The sequence below is a fragment of the Balaenoptera ricei genome, chromosome 12 (genome assembly GCF_028023285.1).
Source record: "Balaenoptera ricei isolate mBalRic1 chromosome 12, mBalRic1.hap2, whole genome shotgun sequence".
NCBI lineage: Eukaryota > Metazoa > Chordata > Mammalia > Artiodactyla > Balaenopteridae > Balaenoptera > Balaenoptera ricei.
Genome location: NC_082650.1, coordinates 70,212,880 through 70,230,332, shown reverse-complemented (window position 1 = coordinate 70,230,332; position 17,453 = coordinate 70,212,880). Strand labels below are relative to the sequence as shown.

The following is a 17,453-nucleotide window of genomic DNA, read 5'->3' as shown; positions in this document are numbered from 1 at the left end:
TTATAATACAAGCGATACGTGATGGAATGTGTATATAATGAAATATGGATGCTACACTATCATAAAAGGGGGATGACTCTTATGTCAATGAAGGATTTCAGAAGTGTCATGTGGCATTCCTAAAATAGATCATCTTCCAAAGTGATTACTTGAAAGCGCAACACTAGTTTGACTGATATGTTTATTAAACAATATTCTTTGTCACTTTATGGTTATATCCCATTAACATAGATCAGGATTTCTGTATAAGGACGTGGCCAATATTTTATCAAGTAAAATTTCTCTATGATGTATATATTACTAGAACTTCTCTAAAGAATAAATCAGAAATTGAGATGAAATAAATTATTATCCAGAAAGTGCCATGTGAATTGGCAATAGAATTATTACAAAGAATTATTGGGATTGTGTGTATACAGGCTAGAGAACATACACATTGACTCATTTTTTTTTAATGGTAAATATTTTTTCATTATGGGAGTAATAAAAGGTTTACCTTCAGAGAACTGAGAGAATAGTATTCTGAGGTCCTGTGAGGATCACTGACACTGAGGAGAAGTCAATCAAGAGCCATGAAGAAGTAAAAAGCAATAGACTGGAGATGATTTCTCTCTCCCCTTGTCTTTTTTTTCCTTCCCTTCGCTGCCCCCCCCCCAAATCTCTCTCTCTCTCTCTCTCTCTCTCTCCCTCCCTCCACAAATAAGAAGGGAAGGGAGTCATGAGAGACACAAACACAGAAACATGGATGTGGGGTGACACAGAGGTAGCATGATGTGGTTGGAAAAGCTATGGGCCAAGATTGGGAGAGCCTGGTTTCTTTTTCTTTTTTAATATTTATTTATTGTTTATTTTTGGCTGTGCCGGGTCTTAGTTGCGGCATGCGGGATCTTCTTCGCGGCATGCGGAATCTTTTTTTTTTTTTTTAGTTGTGGCATGTGGGCTTCTTAGTTGCGCGGGCGAACTCTTAGTTGCAGCACACATGCAGGATCTAGTTCCCTGGCCAGGGATGAACCCAGGCGCCCTGCATTGGGAACGCAGAGTCTGAACTGCTGGACCACCAGGGAAGTCCCGGGAGAGCCTGGGTCTAGTCCGCGTTGTCCCATTAGTAAACAGAGTAACTTTCAGCAAATCTCTTGTCTTTTGTGGACCTCAGCTTCCACGTCAGGAAAAGGAGAAGGACCAACTAGGAGGTGTGTTTGGTTCCTTCCAGCTCCTACCAACTATGATTCTAAGAAAGGGGGAGAAAGAGAAAAAAAGTAGAAGGGCTTGAGGGGCTTTGGGTTTAGAATCCTCTCAGAATCAGGTAGTCTGGAGATTTTATTTCTATGTGCTACAATATTTCCTGGGCACCAGCCGCCTGCATTGCCTCGGAGGAATCCCGTGGGAGTCCCTCCTTCCTCGGGACTGCAGACCACAGGGCTTGAGTCCCCCGGGTAATGCTGGGACTTACCAGGCAGGGTCCTTTTCAGATGACATCACTGACTATACTGCCCACCTCTCGTTCCCTTGTGCACTGCTCTAGCCCCACTGGCCTTCTTGCTATTCTCGAACATTCCGAGCTCATTTTCACCTCGAATCTTTTGCACTTGCTATTCCCTCTACTTGGACAGCTCTATTCTCCCGCAGCTACATACCTTGCTCCCTCATCTTATTCAGCCTTCTCTGACCACCCAACTTAAAATATCAATCTCGCCCTTCTTCCTTTTACTATGTGTTTAACCTGCTTTGCTTACTTGTTTTCTGTAGCACTGATCACTCTCTGGGCTATGGTATATTGATTGATTTCTTTTCTCTGTATTCTCAGTGCCAAGAACAGGGTCAGTAAATATTTGTTGAATAAGTGAAAGAATAAATAAATAAGACAGTGTTATGTTTCCTATATAATTCCCACAAACTGTGGATACTTCTAACCCATATTTTATGTAGTATCTTTTCATAGTGGGAGATACTTTCTAACATGCAAATGTACATTTTGGAACAGATGTTTCATTTTTGTAGTTCTTACAGAATTATTTTAAAAACAGTGCTTCTAGTAGTTAGTTTACTTTAAGGAGATTTGAAAAACCTAGATGATTAAGTGGCTTCTCATAAAAGATTTTTAAACAACTTATATCTGGATAGTGAAATATTTTTAGATAAAATCATAATTTAAAATTTAAAAATATGGGACTTCCTGGTGGTCCAGTGGTTAAGATTCTGTGCTTCCAATGTAGGGGGCACAGGTTTGCTCCCTGGTCGGGGAACTAACATCCTGCATGCTTCATGGTGTGGCCAAAAAATAAAATAAAATAAAATAAAAAATGTATAAAATAAATTTCATTTGAATTTTACATAAAATATAATTTAACGAAATGTATAACTTAAATTGCTAGTTGTAACATTTTAGCTAATAAAGACATAAGTGATATGTTAAAAATAGAGTATTAGGGAATGGTTCTATGAATGTATTATAAACAAAGAATCAGTATTTCATATCTTTTTTAAAAAATATATTTATTTATTTATTTGGTTGCACCAGGTCTTAGTTGCGGCAGGCGGGCTCCTTAGTTGCGGCTCCAGGGCTCCTTAGTTGTGGCATGCAAACTCTTAGTTGTGGCATGCATGCGGGATCTAGTTCCCCAACCAGGGACCAAACCCAGGCCCCCTGCACTGGGAGTGCAGAGTCTTATCCACTGCGCCACCAGGGAAGTCTCAGTATTTCATATCGAATTCAATTCCTTTTCTTAATTTTCAGGAAATCCAGCAATTGGAATTTTGAAATATAAAGAAAAGTATTACACTTTCAATACCAGAGATGCTGCATATTCATTTGCAGAAAATCCTGAAAATTACATTGATAAAATTAGAGAAAAAGCCAAAAAAAATGCAGAATTGATTCAGCTACTGGAACTTCATCAACAGTTTGAAACCCTTATTCCATATTCTCAGGTAAGCAGGGTTGGCGTTTTAAGAATTCATGACATTTAAAAGTGTAGTTAATAAAAAAAGTTACATTTTGTTGTAGAATGGTCCCCCAAGTCCCGGCAAGAGACAGGGTCAGAATGAGGGCCTTTACAGGTTATCTGAAAGGGGTTCACACCCGAAGATGGAAACTAAGGAAATCCACAAAGAATAAATGAAAACAGGGTAAGGAGTCAAATTGATGAATTAGACTGGAAAAATCTGAAAGAGCAAGACTACATTTAGATAAATAATTGGAACTACAGTATTTCCTTATCTGAAATGGAAGGAGCTTAGCACAGATAACATAGGTGGTAACTTAGGCTCAGAATTGTAAAATAATTTAACAGGTTTAAATTGCAGTAGTCTGAAAGGCCACAAAATGGATCTGAAGGTGTGTTTCTGTGTGTGTGTGTGCCGGTTCCTTAATTCATTCAGCAGACACTTACTGAGCCGCTTGCTGTGCACCAGGCATGATTCTGGGCACAGTGAACAAAGCAGGTAGCAATCCCTGCCCGCACGGGGCTCACATTCTACCGCTGTGTGTCCTTGTTTTCTTCCTCTTTGTCTCTCATTTGTACTGTTCACATTTTAATTGCTCTTTCTGTCATCCTCTCTTGTTTAATTTACCTCTTTTAAACTCACTAAACTAAAACCCTGCAATACATGGTTTATGAATGGTTTGTGTTTGTTGTATTTATCAACATTTTGACAGTGAAGCAGGTGGGTGTGGGTACGACTGACCAGGTTGGCAGGGATCCCAGCAGTGACTGGTAAGAGGACGATGGGGCTGGTGACAGTGAGGAACAGAGGATGGTCTGAACACTTGGGCAGGAAGACTGACAACCAGCCAAGGACAATGTGGTCAGAAGGGGGCAGCTGTTGGCACTCTTGTTCTGACAACAGCTGCCAGTCTGTTGATGTGATGCTCCAGCTGCCGTTTTAAGAAAGCACAAAGACAGTGAAAGGCTAGAATCAGATCACCAGGAAGGTGTGCCGTACGTAGATACTCTTCTATTAAAGAACAGTTTTCCTCTACATATCTGGTCTTGTTCTTCCCTTTCTGTGTATTTAATCCTGTGTATTGAATCCTTCACTGACCTTTAATACCTATGGAAGTGAGTATTCTTTCTTCATATTTCAATGCTGTATTCATTATTTTTTCTTGCCATTTACTTGCATAATATTGTAAATTATCTTTTCAGCATATTTTTACCTACCTAAGTATATCATAAGATCATTTTGAAGGCAAAAATTATATCTTATGCTAAATGGTAGGCATTCAGTAATCATCTGTTTCTTGATTTGGGGAAAGAAGTTCATCTCTTCCCCCTCCTCTTTACTAGGACTTGAGTTTCTTAAACCTCTGCCACCCGCTCCAGCAACTTTATTTCCAGCATAATCATAACTTGTTTAGCCTGGAATCACTGAATACTTAATATTTTAATAGTGAGCTTCTTGGTGCTTTGGCAGAAAGATGAATATATTCCACTAAAATAGATAATAATCTGCTATGTACGCAGAGCTTGAGTTTAAGATATATTCTAAAGATGTTCTGATACTTTAAACAAATGTGATGTATACCTAATATTTAGTAGCTATTCTAAACTTCTATCCATTTCCAATAAGGTATTCACTTATGGTCCCCACTGTGAAAATTGGAGAGGGACATTTGACTTGGGATGAGTGATGTTAGGTTTTCTCCTTACAAACTACACCTCCTACATTAAGTTCAAAAAATCAGGCACAAATCCATAATGCCTGGGAAAATAATTACATTTGGCTTGCTAATTATGAACTTTTTAAAATTTTGCTGGTATTTACAAGTATGTTTCATGTTCTTGTTTTCCTAATGTTTTGTCAGTTTTAGCTAAATATTTTAGTTATCTGTAAATAGTGTTTATTTTTTACAAATATTAATTACAAAACTCCACTTCTTTAGATGAAAGAGGTTGACAAACATTATATAAAACCAATTGCAAAGTGTGAAAGTAGCACACAGACGGATACACATTTATTGCCACCAACAATTGTGAGATCATATGAGTGGAATGAATGGGAATTAAGAAGAAAAGCTATAAAATTGGTTTGTAACAATATTTTCTAAAATTATTTATAGGTTGGGGAATTTTAATATGTTGTTACTCATAGAGTTGGTAAGCTAAATTATTTATATAAAATAGTGAGTTGTACACAGTTTTTTTTGCTAAAATAAAAATAATTAGTATAATTTATAATTTTCCAGCTTTACATTGTAAGATTATCTTCTAGGTTTTTTAAAAAAATTAGTTTATTTATTTATTTATTTTTGGCTGCGCTGGGTCTTTGTTGCTGCGTGTGGGCTTTTCTCTAGTTGGAGCGAGCGGGGGCTACTCTTTGTTACGGTTCGAGGGCTTCTCATTGTGGTGGCTTCTCCTGTTGCGGAGCACGGGTTCTAGGCACGCGGACTCAGTAGTTGTGGCGCACGGGCTTAGTTGCTCCGAGGCATGTGGGAATCCTCCCGGACCAGGGATCGAACCCGTGTCCCCTGCATTAGCAGACGGATTCTTAACCACTGCGCCACCAGGGAAGTCCCTATCTTCTAGTTTTAAGCATATATAGAAATACAGAAGCATGAAACTGCTCTCAAATTATATCATCCAGTAACTAGAACAATGATAGTTGCTATCTTTCTCTCTGTCTCCTTTTCTCAATCTCTACTCTGTCTACTGATGTATATAATAGTTTAATTAATTGTGCTAACCTATGAGGTGCTAGTATTTAAAGCCCTGCAGCTTCCTCTGATCATTTAAAGCATACCCTTCTCTTTTTTGGACTTTTGTTTGAGAAGCAGAATGCTACTGCTGTTGTAGCACAGATACAGTCCCCTCTTACTGTCAGCTTGTTCTCTCCAGACGTCTCACTTGTCCTTCTGATTCGCAGTCATCTTAATCACAGTAGGTACCTACCCTTGAAGCCTTCTTTGAAGCTCTCATCCCTATCTGACTCAGTGGAATTCCCCCCACTCTTCCTTTTGATAGTATCTGGTCATTTTAAACAACAAATATTTATAGTGTGAAGGAACAAACTCTTTTCATAACTGTAGCCTTTTCTCAGTATATTTTATGCAGCTCTTTAACGGAAATCAGGTGTGGAAATAAAGGAAGACTACTCAAATGAGAACAGAGGCTATTTATTCGAAACTTGCTATATCAAGGGAGCCAGTCACCATCACTTGTGTTTGGCAGAGACTCAAAGTTGGGGAGAGGAGTGAGAAAGTTTGATAGTGAAAAAGGGGAAGGCTTCAGGTATTCCTCTGATTGGAGGATGTTGACAGGGGAAACTGGAGGCGGGCTAACTAGCAGCGGGCGATGGGGGGGCATCTTTTGTGATTGGCTTAGTGAGCATATTTGGCTTTCTCTGGTTGGTCCAGAGATGGAAAGGGAGGCAGCAGGAGAAAAAAAAAAATAGGGCGGTTCTGCTGTTTTGAGCTGATTGCTACAGCTACCGAGGTTGTGGTTTGGCTTCCAAGACTGGTTGCTGCAGAGGTTGTGGGTTAGAGTTCTGTTATCATATAAGGTCCAACCTAGGTCCGTTTGTATATTCAGTCTCTCTTTTCACTAACCACATCATTTCCCTTGCCGCCCTATCTGGTGGCAGCTTTTCAGTCCCCTGATTTCTCAAGATGCGGAAGGTTCAGCTTCCTGGAATATTTTCCAGATCAGCGGTCCCCAACTTTTTTGGCACCAGGGACCGGTTTCGTGGAAGACAGTTTTTCCGCAGGGGAGGTGGGAGATGGCTCAGGCGGTGATGGGAGCGATGGGGGCGATGGGGGATATGGGGAGCGGCAGATGAAGTTTCTCTCGCTCGCCTGCCGCTCACCTCCTGCTGTGCGGCCCGGTTCCTAACAGGCTGCGGACCGGTACTGGTCCTCGGCCCGGGGGTTGGGGACCCCTGTTCCGGATCATTGTTCCATTAGCATTCTTACCAGTTACTCTTCTGTAGTTCATGAAGCTCCCGTTCCCTGCATTCTTTTCTGTTATCTATCAATACTAGACTCATTTGAGCTCATCAGATGTATACTGGGTAACGTATATATATCCTACCACCTTGTTCTTCAGGAACTAATAGTCTAGCAAGTGACATTGATACACTAAAAATATTTTGGTATCTCTTGGTATGTGGTATAACAGAAGTGAAATAAAAATTCTACTCCATTGACTTAGGTGACATTTTAAGTTGGTCTTGAGATACACATAGACAAAGGAGAAGAGTGGAGTGATGGTTGGACAGGATATGAGAGGTATAGGTGGCAGATTAGGTCTGGCCTGGAAATGTTAAGAGAATGCGGTGTTCAGTGGGGCTGAACCTCATACTGACTGGACCCTCTCTTCTCACTCTTCGACTTCATTCTTCTTCCCACCTTAGATGGAATTATCCCCTAGAATTGCAGCATGTTGAATGCCAGCTCCCCGTATATTACCAACATGACCTGTCGATAAGACAAAGCTGAGTATATGGCTTAGAGCTGTAAGGGAAACCACCCCTTCAGCAGAGCTTTGCGGTGTCTCAGAGGGGGAACAGCAAGGTCAGGATTTATTGAGACTTTGAAGTTTGGTGGAAGGCACGTCTTTTGATGCCTGGGCTCAGTCAGGGGATGTGTTGGGGGCCTGAACTGGGTTGTAAAGATTATGAAAAAGCAGTCCAGGATTGATGGGAATAGCAAGGTGAATCTTCAGGCAAGGGATGCAGAGTCTTAGGGCTTCTTCTGTGTGTTAATGCTTACCACTGAAGAGTCATGCATCTTTCAGGATGTTCTGTAATGAACAATCAAGTTATTTGCTTTGGCAAGAGTCTCTTGGAATAGTAAAATTATGCTAGTGAAGACAAAGGAATAGCAAAGTCCTGTTAATGTAGACGATAAGCTGTGTGTGGGAGAAGTAGTTTTGGTTCTCAATCACCTGCAGTGTCTCTAACGCTGAAATGTTTCCTCTAATTCCAGGTCTCTCCTTCTTAACTCACATGCTGTAATCCCTTCTGAGTTTTTTCCTTGGACTTTACCACAACTTCAATAAAACTCTTATTCTCTTTTTTATAAACTCCTCCTTGCTTCCCAGCCTGAGCAGTCTGTTTAACCTCATGTTTAGTTGCGATCCATAAAAGGAGTAAGCATAATGTAGAAAAATGTAAAGTATTATCTGGAAACATCAGAGCTTTTTCTATTAAAAGTTTTGGGTGAAGCCCATTTAGGTAAGACAATGGAAATCTTAAATTTTTGTTTTTTAAAAAAATAAGCCAAGAATGGTGGGAAAATCCAAGTTGTATGACTCTCAAAGTATAATAATGAATGAATTATTATATTATTATATCAACAAAGAATTGAGCTCACTGTAAGTTTGAATCTGTTTGTTCTCTCTTTGGGTCCATTTTCATTATTTAATCTATTTTCCTACTTCTCAGCAAAGGGTATTTCTTTTCTATTATGTTCTAAATTTTCCAATGTTTTAATGTTTTGCAGAAACATGCTATGTTGCAGGACTAATTTCTTTGTGGATTGAGAGAAAAAAAAAAAAAGGCCGATACTAACTGGTACCCGAGAGTATTTTATTCGTTCTTTAGAGAAATGTTCATTCCTGTGTATTCTCTTTCTACTTAGGCCAATTTGCGTCGGAAAGTTACTCACTCGGTACAGACTGATCTTAGTCACATGAGAAGAGAAAATTGTTCCCAGGTGTACCCTTCAAAGGATGCTAGCACACAGTCAATGAGGGAAGGCAGCAGCCGAGTGCCCCGGCCCCAGATTTACATAGCTGGTTTCCGCGGGGGCCATACCAAGACCACCTATGAAGTCAAGGTGAACTTAACTAGGGCCATTGATGAAACCTAGTTAGAGACCACACTTTTAACGTAGATACCACTGAATTGTGAACAATGGCATATATTTAAAAGTATTTTTGCATCCATGAAAACTAGCTAATTTTGTGGGGCTGGCACGTTCATTGGTGGTATGAATGTTTTTGGGTTCTCACCCATATGGACTGCCAGACTGCTACAACAAATGAAAAATTGTTTTCTGTAATACATTTTTCATTCTATTAAAATTGCAAAGTAAAACTCTGTCCATTCCTCTTTGACTTGGAAGAAAAAGTTTGGCAGCATTAAGACTGAAATTATTAGATATTAATAATATAAGATGATTAGATATTAATATATATAAGATTGTTATGCATGGGATAGAAATTTATTTTGATAACTTTTTATATATTGATATAAGATGATTGTGCCTGGGATAGAAGTTTATTTCTAAAATCATATTTAATGTTGAACATTAAAAATTTAAACCATAATCAATATTTTCAGCCTCATTAGCTATTAAATGTAACATGGATTAAATTGATATGTAATAAGACCTCACTAATTTGGAACAGTTAGAACAAAGATCCACATGATGTTTTTATTTTTTAAAATTTTATTTAAAAAAATATTTATTTTTATTATGTATTTTTTAAAATTTATTTTGGCTGCACTGGGTCTTAGTTGTGGCATGCAGGATCTTCGTTGTGGCGTGCGGGATCTTTAGTTGCAGCATGCGGACTTCTTAGTTGCGGCATGTGGGGGGCATGTGAACTCTTAGCTGCGGCATGCTTGCAGGATCTAGTTCCCTGACCAGGAATCCAACCTGGGCCCCCTGCATTGGGAGCGCGGAGTCTTACCCACTGGACCACCAGGGAAGTCCCACATGAGATTTTTTAAAATCTGGAAATTTTACATGGAATCTGGATTCTGGCCCCTTGAAAAGATCGGAATATCTAGCAGCACTCGGCCAGCATTCCTGTAACTAGTAGCTTTGCCCTTTCATAGGGCAGGTACTTCTGGTTTTAATTCTTGCTGCCTTACGGGTCTCCTACTTCACTCCTTTGACCTATTTGCCTGACTCCATAGGTTGTGTTTAGGGCCCCTGTCAATTACTGATAGCCGAATTTTAGAGCTGTTGTTTTGTTAATGCCTTACACACTCCCAGTACCTAAGCACGGATAATGAAGTCTCTCAAGCGGAGGGACTGTCAAAACTTGCCTTGGCAGCCTGGGGGCAGGGGGTGTCATTTACATTTAGCACATATTTTTGGCTTAGGTGACTCTTACTAAGGTGTTTGTATAATTTGTTTTCTATGTAGGTTAAATGTTACTTATAATATGATATGCTTCAAAATCCATTTTCCTCAGATACTATAAAGGTAAACTTCAAACAGATCTACTTCTAAGTTGTCATGATTTTCATACCTGTAGTTTAATTTTTTTATTGAAGCATAGTTGATTTACAATGTGTTAATTTCTGCTATACAGCAAAGTGATTCAGTTATCCATATATCTGCATCCTTTTTTATATTCTTTTCCATTATGGTTTATCACAGGATATTGAATATTGTTCCCTGTGCTATACAGTAGGACCTTGTTGTTTATCATACCTGTAGTTTAAAAATGAAGTTAAAGATGGGCTGGCTGGCTGGCTGTTGAGGCAGGGCCTGGGGGTGGAGGTGGTGTGGCGTGGACGTGGGGTTGGGAGGGCTCTGTGCCTGAAGAGGGTGGGATGATTACAGCTAATACTAAACTTTGCAAATTCAGGAATTTGATTTTACCTGTTCTAATCAACCCTCCTTTGATTCTGCAAGATTCCTAAACACAGAAAAGGATGGCTGATAAGCCACAATTTGGGGTTACCAAGTTAGGGCTGAAAGTAGAATTGCCAAGTGCATAAAAATACCAAATACTATTTGAAAAGCTAAATATCAGAAAGTCATCTGGTAAGTACAACAGAAAGAGAATACAGGGAGCTAGATCAAACGGTAAACTCATCTTCTCCCAAGACCTCCACTGTCTACCCAAGCCCCATCACTCTCTAAAGATTTCCAACCATATGCTGGAGCCAGTGTCAGTTGTTTACCCCCATTTCAGCAGGTCACAGGCCGAACTCATTTCCTCTACCGAACTTGTTTCTCCCTGTGTATTTCCTTCTGTGGTCAAAGGCATCACTACCTACTCAGTAGGATAAATTAAAAACTTCTGGATTGTCTCTCTCACACAGCCCCTGCATTTAACTAGTCACCAAGCCCTGTTGATTTGGCTTCATCTGCCTTTGGGAACCGTGTCTTCCTATTCTCACTGCTATTGCCGTAGTTCAGGACTTAGTCCTATTGCCTGATTCATCGGCGTAATTTTTCTAACACACAAATTTGATCAGGTCACCTGGCTTCCTCGCCTACAACCTTCACTTCCCTTGCTTAAAAAGACACTTTTCCATTATCTGGGGGATAAAAACTCCTTGCCATATTATATAAGACTTTTCATATATATCCATGTATCTTCCAGTTTCATTTTCTGCCCCCTCATGCTCTCTGCACACACTGTACATACAGGCAAATGGAGCCCAAACTCTGAGTATGTTACGGTCTCTGATGCCACCCCTCTCTGTGCTTGCTTGTCACTCTGTCTCCTGGAATGTACTCCACAGACACCCTCAGGAAATCTGTTTGTTCCCATGAAATCTGTTGATCAGATTTTACTTTTCCAGTGAAGGTTTTCCCCATCACCTTTGAGAGAATTAATCGCTCTTCCTTTGGGTTTTCACTGGATTTTATTCATATTCTTATTATAACACTTGAAGTAAAAAGGTCTATATGTGTCCATCTGTATTCTCCCTGTTAGACTGTGCATTTCTTGAGATTTGAACTGTGTTTCAGTCATTCTTATATCCCTGGTATTGTTATAGAACCTTGTTGGATGCATGGATTTTGAAAGAAAAGGAATGAAAGAAAGGACACACTGGAAGCAGAGTACTGGTTGAGTGATTATTCTCATAGTCAAGGTGGTAGCTCAGTCGCAAAGTAGTTTTTGGAAAAGAGGGAGAAAAACCAAGAGGAAAAGGAAGATCATCTATGGGGAAGGTGGTGGGAAATAAAGTTGGATAAGCAGGGTTGGTATAGATTTTGGAGGACACTGAAAGCCAAGCAGAGGAATGTTTTGCCTTCCTGTAGTAGGATATTAGAAAACTGTGGCAGATTCTTGAACAGAAGATCCATTGTGGGAGAGAGATACTGGAACTGGGGAGACGGTGAGGCAGCTGTCACAAGAGTTAGGGCATTGCAGTAACGGAAGACATGAAGGCGCAAATGTGAGATTTAATGAAGGGAATCTAACATTCCAGGGAAGGGAAGGGAAAATCAAAGTCTCTACCCTAGGGTTTCTAGGAAACAGAGGATAACTGAGAAGAGGAACTGGTTGGTCAAAAAAGAATGTGTTCAGTACTAGAAATTTTGAGTTTAAGAAATGACAAAGATAGTAAAGCAGAGGTGACTGGAATTTGATCTAGAGAAAGATAATTTGGGGGATCATCCCCAACGAATGGGGATGGAATGAGGAGGAAGAGATAAGACAGAGGAGCAGTCAGAAGAGTAGAAAAAGATGTAAAGGAATCTCTGTGATTATGGAAGTAAAGTCTAGGTCTACTACTTATTAGCTGCGTTATTTAATCTCTCTCTGCTGCAGTTTCTTCATCATAAAAACTGGGGTAATAACATTTCCCAACTCATTGGGTTGTTGAGAGGATTAAATGAGTTAGTTAACACGTGTAAAGCATTTGTCTGGTAAGTGCCTTGTCATTGTTAGCCAGGAGAGGAGAGAAGCCCCAGTGTTTCACTTCTGCTGCACTCCCATCCTCATTTTCCCCGATTTCTGTTTTCTAGCTCTTAGTGCCTAGAATAATGCTAGGCACATTAGGACTTTTAGTAAATGTCTGATGAACAAACACAAGAGGATGAGGAATGGAGTTGGCAGCTGCTAAGCTGTTTTAATAGAGTTGGCTTGAGTAGAAATAAGATTGCAGCCAGCGAAGCAGAAAATTGTAGAACTAAGTACAGAGTACTTACCAGTGACTGGCAGGAAAAGAGAAACGGGATTATGGTAACTAAAAATGGAAGAAGAGGCAAGGGAGAGTTAAGCTCAAATAAGAAATGTTTAGATACTGATGATTTTTACTCACATTTAACTCTTTTAGTTCAGACACTGAATTGTACATTGTCTCTTTGTATTTTAAAACAAATTTTCTCAATTCTAAAATGCAACAGTTCTTCTGGCTTATCTTTAGTAATTTTATACCATAGGAAAGAGTTGTTTTAAAATAATAACCTAGCAAATTGGTTTTGGAAGTTTTCTTAATAGCAGAATGAGAATAATATGCTTAATCTCATTCTGTCTACAGTTTGAGATTTGTCTACACAGTTCTTTATGGTTAATGGTTTACTATACTTTAAACCTTACCACTTTTAATAATCTATTATACAGCTACCATAGTTGAACTACAGCCTCCTTAAGCCTTTTGGTATTTGCTTCCTGCACAGTCTTCTTGTTTAATGAATGAAGTTCACACTTTTATATGCTTTGTTACTAATGGAGACATAGTGGGCTTCCTTTCGCACAGTTCACTGAGACTAGGGTAGCTCTGATACCAGAGCAGAGATAGAAGTGAGCAGGGTATCGAGGCAAATGCTGCAGTTTGGTAGGGACAATCAGGAATATCACTGGGGTCTGAAATGGAAATAGCAACAGCTGCTGTAAGGTTATTTCATCATCAGGCAAATGAGCTTATGGCTCACATGTTGAAGATGGCTGCTCCTTGCTCTAACCAAGGTTTGTATAGAAAACTAGGCATACATAAAAGAAACACATTCAACTGATATTTGTCCTCGAAGACTTAGGATAATTAGAACTGAGAAAGTAAAAATTAGCTTGAACTAAGAATATAAATATCTGCTTGGCCATTCATTGGGCTGGGATAACGAACACAGAAATCCCAGCTGCAAAGTTAACAGGAAATAACATACCTCTCGAGGATATGCTACAGTTGTAAACTATAATAACAACTCCCTTTTTTGAGTGTCTGCTTTCTAATTCACTGAAAAATTTTGTTCTCTAAAATCGTACGCTACTAGGAACCTTGCTGTTGAAATTGTATCAGTAAGAATGAAACACTCCATCCTTGCTTGAAGGATTTAAGTCACTTTGACACAAAGAAGCAGCCTCAGTTTCCAACGTAGGTGCAAAGCCTTCATTTAAGGGGCTCCTGAATACAACAGTCCACATCTATAGTAACTTCAGGGTTTCCAAGAAACAGGATCCTGAGACTGTTCTGCAGTCCAGATCTGATGTTGAGTTTTTCACACACAGCCCTGCTTTGAAGCTATCAAAATATTGCTTCTTTTTATTTATTTATTATTTTTTAACATCTTTATTGGAGTATAATTGCTTTACAATGGTGTGTTAGTTTCTGCTTTATAACAAAGTGAATCAGCTATACATATACATATATCCCCATATCTCCTCCCTCTTGCGTCTCCCTCCCATCTTCCCTATCCCACCCCTCTATGTGGTCACAAAGCACCGAGCTGATCTCCCTGTACTATGCGGCTGCTTCCCACTAGCTATCTATTTTACATTTGGTAGTGTATATATGTCCATGCCACTCTCTCACTTCGTCCCAGCTTACCCTTCCCCCTCCCTGTGTCCTCAAGTCCATTCTCTACGTCTGCGTCTTTATTCCTGTCCTGCCCCTAGGATCTTCAGAACCATTTTTTTTTTTTTTTTTTTTTTAGATTCCGTATATATGTGTTAGCATATGGTATTTGTTTTTCTCTTTCTGACTTACTTCACTCTGTATGACAGACTCTAGGTCCATCCACCTCACTACAAACAACTCAATTTAGTTTCTTTTTATGGCTGAGTAATATTCCATTGTATATATGTGCCACATCTTCTTTATCCATTCATCTGTCAATGGACACTTAGGTTGCTTCCATGTCCTGGCTATTGTAAATAGAGCTGCAATGAACATTGTGGTACATGACTTTTTGAATTATGGTTTTCTCATTGTATATGCCCAGTAGTGGGATTGCTGGGTCGTATGGTAGTTCTATTTTTAGTTTTCTAAGGAACCTCCATACTGTTCTCCATAGTGGCTGTATCAATTTACATTCCCACCAACAGTGCAAGAGGGTTCCCTTTTCTCCACACCCTCTCCAGCATTTATTGTTTGTAGATTTTTTGATGATGGCCATTCTGACTGGTGTGAGGTGATACCTCAATGTAGTTTTGATTTGCATTTCTTTAATGATTAGTGATGTTGAGCATCCTTTCATGTGTTTGTTGGCAATCTGTATATCTTCTTTTGAGAAGTGTCTATTTAGGTCTTCTGCCCATTTTTGGATTGGGTTGTTTTTTTGATATTGAGCTGCATGAGCTGCTTGTAAATTTTGGAGATTAATCCTTTGTCAGTTGCTTCACTTGCAAATATTTTCTCCCATTCTGAGGGTGGTCTTTTCATCTTGTTTATGGTTTCCTTTGCTGTGCAAAAGCTTTTAAGTTTCATTAGGTCCCATTTGTTCATTTTTGCTTTTATTTCCATTTCTCTAGGAGGTGGGTCAAAAAGGATCTTGCTGTGATTTATGTCATAGAGTGTTCTGCCTATGTTTTCCTCTAAGAGTTTTATAGTGTCTGGCCTTACATTTAGGTCTTTAATCCATTTTGAGTTTATTTTTGTGTATGGTGTTAGGGAGTGTTCTAATTTCATTCTTTTACATGTAGCTATCCAGTTTTCCCAGCACCACTTATTGAAGAGACTGTCTTTTCTGCATTGTATATTCTTGCCTCCTTTATCAAAAATAAGGTGACCATATGTGCATGGGTTTACCTCTGGGCCTTCTATCCTGTTCCATTGATCTATATTTCTGTTTTTGTGCCAGTACCATACTGTCTTGATTACTGTAGAATTGTGGTATAGTCTGAAGTCTGGGAGCCTGATTCCTCCAGCTCCGTTTTTCTTTCTCAAGATTGCTTTGGCTATTCGGGGTCTTTTGTGTTTCCATACAAATTGTGAATTTTTTTGTTCTAGTTCTGTGAAAAATGCCATTGGTAGTTTGATAGGGATTGCGTTGAATCTGTAGATTGCTTTGGGTAGTATAGTCATTTTCACAATGTTGATTCTTCCAATCCAAGAACATGGTGTGTCTCTCCATCTATTTGTATCATCTTTAATTTCTTTCATCAGTGTCCTATAGTTTTCTGCATACAGGTCTTTTGTCTCCTTAGGTAGGTTTATTCCTAGGTATTTTATTCTTTTTGTTGCAAAATATCGCTTCTTTTTAAATTTCACCTAACTCCATTCTTCCCCCACATTCTATAACTCTGTCTTTTCCTTTGTTTCCTGAGACTTCCCACAGTTATTCTGGTGTGTAGTCTCTCTCGCTGGAATGAGCCAATAATCCTGACTCTGTCTGACTATAAGTTTGTCCCTGGTGGTTTTGGGCTGATCACGTTAGGACAAAGGGCATCAAAATCTAGTCAAGGCTTATGGCAATGGAGAAGAAAGTCTTCACAGGCAATGAAAATTTACAGGAAAGGTGGGGTTCAGCAACATGATATGTATGTGAACCAGAAATGCCACAAAACGGGCCCAAAAGCATTTTACCCACCACCCTAATTATGATCAGTGTGTGTGTGTGTGTGTGTGTGTGTGTGTGTGTAATACTATTCTCCCCCAGAAGGAACCATAGTTTCTTGAAGTGTAGTTGATTCCATGGCCTAGGACAGGGAAGAATGAAGACTGGCCTGGAACCTGGAACCTGGAAATCAAAAATGCTTCAAAAAGCTTGTGCAGATTTAAAGGAGTAGGCTTACAGGGACCATACTGGGACAATTTGAGTGTCCAGAGGAGAATAATTATAGTTAATTGAAGTAAGTTGAGACTATAATGATACTCCAAAATGGGAAGAGATAAACTGTACAGAGCAGTAGTTATAAAACAAAAGAAGAAATGTCTGATAGAATATTTTTAATTTTCACAATTAATTTCAAGTACACATATGAGTTTTTGCTTAAGTGTACGTGTAAGAAATACACAGCATGGAACTGAATAATTCCATAAATGAGAACTGTACCAATTACAGGAAGAGGTGATCAGCACCAGTGAGCACACATACACCAGGCAGAGGGAAGATCCAACACTGTTCCAAAGTGAGGTTACTCAAATGTCTGACTATATAAACTGTGATCTCCTTCTGTGAGCCCCTTCTGACATTAATGTGATGCTAATAAGGAATGCAAAATATTCCAATAATGTTAATAGACTATATATATATATCTGTATCTATGTATATAATGATAAGACAATGGTATATAACATTGACCACCCAAACCTTTAAAAAATCATTTTGGAGAAAGATCATGCCACAGAAGGTGTAGGCTGCTGGGCATCTCAGAATCTTGTACTCACGTTCCTGTAAGAACTGAGGTACTTACGTAGTATTTTTAATCAATCCACATATCTTGATGACCATTCATTTTGCCAGTGATTTATTTCTAACATCGCTTATGCTAATTAATATGCTTCAGTGAACGTGGAGATCATAGCAGTTGAAGTAAATGCCTGTTGATATGTCTAATGTTTTCGAAGCCCTTTCGTTGTGTGAAGATCGTGCAGTTAGCATG

The 17,453-nt window shown here is 39.2% G+C and overlaps 1 protein-coding gene across 8 annotated transcripts in view; it reads left to right on the top strand.

Annotated features, from left to right (window-relative positions):
- The window catches only part of CFAP206 (cilia and flagella associated protein 206), a 35,285-nt gene extending 26,207 nt beyond the window's left edge, over positions 1 to 9,078 (top strand). For all 8 annotated transcript variants that reach the window (XM_059941683.1, XM_059941686.1, XM_059941687.1 and 5 more), the window contains 3 exons: positions 2,735 to 2,928; positions 4,883 to 5,026; positions 8,576 to 9,078. In XM_059941683.1, coding sequence (XP_059797666.1) covers positions 2,735 to 2,928; positions 4,883 to 5,026; positions 8,576 to 8,806 — 569 coding nt within the window. In that variant the 3' untranslated portion in view covers positions 8,807 to 9,078. The remainder of the gene's footprint in view (positions 1 to 2,734; positions 2,929 to 4,882; positions 5,027 to 8,575) is intronic.
- Positions 9,079 to 17,453: the final 8,375 nt, after the last annotated feature.